Genomic DNA, 6,000 nt, shown 5'->3' with positions numbered 1-6,000 from the left:
ATGGCCCCATATTGCCTTCCATATGGGATAATGGGCCCCCACATAGCCCTCCATATAGAATAAAGCACCCCCATTGCCCTCCATATAGTAATATGCGCCCCCATTTCCCTCTGTATAGTATAATGCGCTTCCATATAGTATAATGTGCCCCCATTGCACTTCATGTAGTGTAATTCACATCCATAAAATATAATGCACCCCTATTGCACTTCATATACAGTGGCATGTAAAAGTTTGGGCACCCCTGGTCAAAATTACTATTATTGTGAACAGTTAAGCAAGTTGATGAAACGATCTCTTAAAGGCCTAAAGATAAAGATGACACATTTCCTTTGTATTTTAGGCAAATAAAATTGTATATATCTTCATCTTTTACATTTTAAAAATGACAAAAAGAAAAACGGTCAGATGCCAAAGTTTGGACACCCTGCATGGTTAGTCCCTAGTAGCACCCCCTTTTGAAATTATTACAGCTTGTAAACGCTTTTTGTAGCCAGACAAGAATCTTTCAATTCTTATTTGAGGGATTTTCATTCATTCTTCTTTGGAAAATTCTTCTATTTCTGTGAGATTCTTGGGTCGTCTTGCATGCTCTGGTATTTTGAGGGCTAGCCACAGATTTTCAATGACGTTCAGATCAGGAGAGTGTGAGGGCCATTGTGGAACCTTCAGCTTGCACTTTTTGAAGTTGTCTATTGTGAATTTTAATGTGTGTTCAGGATCATTATCCATCTGTAGAAGCCATCCTCATTTCACCTTTAGCTTTTTTACAGACTGTGTTATGTTTGCATCAAGAATTTGTTGCATTTTCATTGAATCCATTCTTCCCTCTACCCTTGAAATGTTCCCCTTGCCATTGACTACAACCCTCCCCCCCCCCCCCCTTCCCCAAAGCATGATTGATCCATCACCATGCTTAATGGTTGGTGAGATGTTCTTTTCCAGAAATTCTGTGCCCTTTTTTGTCCACACATACCTTTGATCATTGTGGCCAAAAGGTTCAAATTTAACCTCATCGGTCCACAGGACTTGTTTCCAAAATGCATCAGGATTGCTTAGTTGATCTTTTGCATACTTCTGATGCTGAATTTTATAGTGAGGACGCAGGAGAGGTTTTCTTCTGATGACTCTTCCAAGAAGGTCATATTTGTGCAGGTGTCTCTGAACAGTAGAATAATGTACAACAACTCCAGAGTCTGCTAAATATTTCTGAAGGTCCGAAGTTCTATTGCAGTCAAGCGGAGGTTCTGATTTGCCTGTGTAGCAATCCTACGAGCAGCTCTCTCTGAAAATGTGCTTGGTCTTCCAGACTTCATCTTGACCTACACTGTTCTTGTTAGCTGCCATTTCTTAATTAGATTTTGAACTGAGGAAAGGACAAATTAAAATGCATTATTGTCGTCTTATAGCCTTTTGCAGCTTTGTGGGCCTCTACCACTTTCATTTTCAGAGTGCTAGGCAGCTGCTTAGAAGAACCTATGGCTGCTGTTTTTGGCACACGGTTAGAGGAGGCTGGGTTTTTATAAAGCTGGGAAATTTGCATCACCTGTCCTTTCCTAACGATGATAGTGAACAAGCCATAATCCTATCAGGCTAATTAAGGTCTGAAACCTTGGTCAAATGTATCTGAGCACAAAAATCTATAAGGATGCCCAAATTTATGCATCGGCCTATTTTCTTTTTTTGTGATTTTTAAAATGAAAACATGACAATTTTTTTTTGCCAAAAATACAAAGGAACTCTGTCATCTTTAACTTTCGGCCCTTTAGCTGCTCTATCGCTTCTTCCAGATATCAGTTATGTCCGAAGAAGGGGAGGGTGAAGCCAGAACTGATTGGCCGCAGAGATAGCGTGATGTGATCAAGAGCCAGCGCTATGTTCACACGTTGCGTTTTTGCAGCATTTTTTGCAGCTTTTTTTAAGGCAAATTTTCAGCTGTGTTTTACAGCGCCAGCATAGTCTATGAGATTTCAGAAATCTCACGCACACACACATTGCTTTTTCTTTTTCCTGACTGTTGGCGGTGCCAACAAATGCTGCAAAAAAATGCAGGTATCAGGTTTTGCTGTGTTTTTGGCGCCAAAACCTTATTAAATCTTGAAATTGGCCTAAAAAAAAAAAAACACTGCAAAAACGCAACGTGTGAACATAGCCTATATTTTACAGGGAGGAAACACATGGATCGAGAAGGGGTTATCCGAGTAGTGGACGACAGCGCAAAAAAAAATTCCTCAGGGCAGAAACGCAAAGGCAAAAAAAAAAAAGGATATTGAGATACTATTATTCTTGTCAATTAGTTTTTATTTGGTTTTCTGAAATTACAATATTAGAAACTTTTTATAACCAAGACACAATCGATAGTCGCCTTACAATCAGGATTATTAGGTGTACACCAAGCCTGCCTCTTTCCGAGCAGATGATGGCTGTGTTATGAAGCCATCATCTGCCTCTAACAGCAACGGGTGGAGCGGAGCTTCACCTGCAGGTGTAAACGCCGCTGTTAATCCGTAACAGTGGTATTTAATCCTCTCATCGGTGATTCCGCGATGCGATCACGGGACGCTGATGTGTTACCATGACAGCGGGGGTCTCCTAAAGACCCTTGTGCGTCATCTCTGTACTCCCGGCGTTCATAGGAGATCGTGATTTCTGCTTTATACAGCAATGCTGTGCCATCACCGTCTATAGCACAAGTGGTCAGATAATCACAGGCTCAAGTCCCCTTTTAGGGACTAACAAATTTAGTGAAAGTAAACATAAACATGTTTTATGAAAAAAAAAAAAAAATTTCAAATTTTCCCCCATTAAAAATGAAGAAACATTAAAAATAAAAAATAAATATTTGTGTTAGTTGCGTTCATTAAAGTCCAATCTATAAAATGTCTAAAATAAATGAACCCAATTGGTAAATGGCGTAACGGAAAATAAAAGCCAGAATTGCAGTTTTTCAGCCACAACATAAAACAATTGTAATAATAAGCAATTAAAATATCCTATTAACCCCTCAGAGATATCAATAAAAACCGACTTGGGGCGTGAAAAAAAAAAGCCCTCACGCAGATCCAGATTTCCAAAATTGAAGACGTTACAGCTCTCGTTTGGAATTTTGTGTGTTTCCAGTACATTGTCTAGTAAAATGAATGGTGTTATTAAAAACTTTTGATTAGATGACCCCTTTAATGACAGACCACTATGTGCTGTCCCTTTAAGACCCTTCTGGCTTCTCCCATCCGCAGATTCTACAATGTATGTAAAACACATCTGGCACTGACGGCGCTGTTCAGCTCACAGCGACCTCTACGTCCGGAGGACCACACAACACCTCGGCCGAGCGTCACCATGCAGTAAGCTAGGCAACGCTTTGGGCCCCGCCCACCGGTCCAGCCGCCGGCCAATGGGAGAGCGCCCTGTTGGCTCTGCGGGTTCTCTCCGGTCGCCGCTACGTCAGCAAAATCCAAGATGGCGATGTCCATTCAGCGGCAGCATCACCGGGCGCTCTCCGTCCTCTGCTCGGTACTCGTCCTGTGCTCGCTGAGCGGCGCCCGGTCTGAGGGGGAACAGGCGGCTCCTCAGCGCAGGTTCGAGTATAAGTACAGCTTCAAGGGCCCCTACCTGGTGCAGGGGGACGGGACGGTGCCGTTCTGGGTCCACACCGGCAGTAAGTATCAGCCAGGAGCCCGGGGCGCTAATGCAGCGACTTCTAGGGAAAGTTACAGGACTCGTGTCACATCATGCTGCCCGAGTCCGGTGCTGCCGGGAAGCTGGGTGACAGCTGCCATCATTACAGGGGTCAGCGAGTGTTCTAGGGACCTGATGTAAAGATGTGTACGGGTGTGCTGCCGAGTCGCTGCTCCTCCCCGCGGGCTGCCGAGTCGCTGCTCCTCCCCGCGGGCTGCCGAGTCGCTGCTCCTCCCCGCGGGCTGCCGAGTCGCTGCTCCTCCCCGCGGGCTGCCGAGTCGCTGCTCCTCCCCGCGGGCTGCCGAGTCGCTGCTCCTCCCCGCGGGCTGCCGAGTCGCTGCTCCTCCCCGCGGGCTGCCGAGTCGCTGCTCCTCCCCGCGGGCTGCCGAGTCGCTGCTCCTCCCCGCGGGCTGCCGAGTCGCTGCTCCTCCCCGCGGGCTGCCGAGTCGCTGCTCCTCCCCGCGGGCTGCCGAGTCGCTGCTCCTCCCCGCGGGCTGCCGAGTCGCTGCTCCTCCCCGCGGGCTGCCGAGTCGCTGCTCCTCCCCGCGGGCTGCCGAGTCGCTGCTCCTCCCCGCGGGCTGCCGAGTCGCTGCTCCTCCCCGCGGGCTGCCGAGTCGCTGCTCCTCCCCGCGGGCTGCCGAGTCGCTGCTCCTCCCCGCGGGCTGCCGAGTCGCTGCTCCTCCCCGCGGGCTGCCGAGTCGCTGCTCCTCCCCGCGGGCTGCCGAGTCGCTGCTCCTCCCCGCGGGCTGCCGAGTCGCTGCTCCTCCCCGCGGGCTGCCGAGTCGCTGCTCCTCCCCGCGGGCTGCCGAGTCGCTGCTCCTCCCCGCGGGCTGCCGAGTCGCTGCTCCTCCCCGCGGGCTGCCGAGTCGCTGCTCCTCCCCGCGGGCTGCCGAGTCGCTGCTCCTCCCCGCGGGCTGCCGAGTCGCTGCTCCTCCCCGCGGGCTGCCGAGTCGCTGCTCCTCCCCGCGGGCTGCCGAGTCGCTGCTCCTCCCCGCGGGCTGCCGAGTCGCTGCTCCTCCCCGCGGGCTGCCGAGTCGCTGCTCCTCCCCGCGGGCTGCCGAGTCGCTGCTCCTCCCCGCGGGCTGCCGAGTCGCTGCTCCTCCCCGCGGGCTGCCGAGTCGCTGCTCCTCCCCGCGGGCTGCCGAGTCGCTGCTCCTCCCCGCGTGCTGCCGAGTCGCTGCTCCTCCCCGCGTGCTGCCGAGTCGCTGCTCCTCCCCGCGTGCTGCCGAGTCGCTGCTCCTCCCCGCGTGCTGCCGAGTCGCTGCTCCTCCCCGCGTGCTGCCGAGTCGCTGCTCCTCCCCGCGGTGCTGCCGAGTCGCTGCTCCTCCCCGCGGGCTGCCGAGTCGCTGCTCCTCCCCGCGGGCTGCCGAGTCGCTGCTCCTCCCCGCGGGCTGCCGAGTCGCTGCTCCTCCCCGCGGGCTGCCGAGTCGCTGCTCCTCCCCGCGGGCTGCCGAGTCGCTGCTCCTCCCCGCGGGCTGCCGAGTCGCTGCTCCTCCCCGCGGGCTGCCGAGTCGCTGCTCCTCCCCGCGGGCTGCCGAGTCGCTGCTCCTCCCCGCGGGCTGCCGAGTCGCTGCTCCTCCCCGCGGGCTGCCGAGTCGCTGCTCCTCCCCGCGGGCTGCCGAGTCGCTGCTCCTCCCCGCGGGCTGCCGAGTCGCTGCTCCTCCCCGCGGGCTGCCGAGTCGCTGCTCCTCCCCGCGGGCTGCCGAGTCGCTGCTCCTCCCCGCGGGCTGCCGAGTCGCTGCTCCTCCCCGCGGGCTGCCGAGTCGCTGCTCCTCCCCGCGGGCTGCCGAGTCGCTGCTCCTCCCCGCGGGCTGCCGAGTCGCTGCTCCTCCCCGCGGGCTGCCGAGTCGCTGCTCCTCCCCGCGGGCTGCCGAGTCGCTGCTCCTCCCCGCGGGCTGCCGAGTCGCTGCTCCTCCCCGCGGGCTGCCGAGTCGCTGCTCCTCCCCGCGGGCTGCCGAGTCGCTGCTCCTCCCCGCGGGCTGCCGAGTCGCTGCTCCTCCCCGCGGGCTGCCGAGTCGCTGCTCCTCCCCGCGGGCTGCCGAGTCGCTGCTCCTCCCCGCGGGCTGCCGAGTCGCTGCTCCTCCCCGCGGGCTGCCGAGTCGCTGCTCCTCCCCGCGGGCTGCCGAGTCGCTGCTCCTCCCCGCGGGCTGCCGAGTCGCTGCTCCTCCCCGCGGGCTGCCGAGTCGCTGCTCCTCCCCGCGGGCTGCCGAGTCGCTGCTCCTCCCCGCGGGCTGCCGAGTCGCTGCTCCTCCCCGCGGGCTGCCGAGTCGCTGCTCCTCCCCGCGGGCTGCCGAGTCGCTGCTCCTCCCCGCGGGCTGCCGA

At 55.7% G+C, this 6,000-nt stretch overlaps 1 protein-coding gene across 2 annotated transcripts in view; it reads left to right on the top strand.

The window, feature by feature from the left end:
- Window positions 1–3,408: 3,408 nt before the first annotated feature.
- Window positions 3,409–6,000, top strand: part of LMAN1 (lectin, mannose binding 1) — a 46,166-nt gene continuing 43,574 nt past the window's right edge. The window contains exon 1 of one of the 2 annotated variants that reach the window (XM_069746186.1): window positions 3,409–3,658. In XM_069746186.1, the coding sequence (XP_069602287.1) occupies window positions 3,460–3,658 (199 nt within the window). In that variant the 5' untranslated portion in view covers window positions 3,409–3,459. The remainder of the gene's footprint in view (window positions 3,659–6,000) is intronic. The other variant, XM_069746177.1, reaches the window with a different exon arrangement.

Source organism: Ranitomeya imitator, chromosome 1, assembly GCF_032444005.1.
Source record: "Ranitomeya imitator isolate aRanImi1 chromosome 1, aRanImi1.pri, whole genome shotgun sequence".
Classification (NCBI taxonomy): Eukaryota; Metazoa; Chordata; class Amphibia; order Anura; family Dendrobatidae; genus Ranitomeya; species Ranitomeya imitator.
The sequence above is the reverse complement of the archived record's forward strand: the minus strand, read 5'-3'. Positions and strand labels throughout refer to the sequence as shown.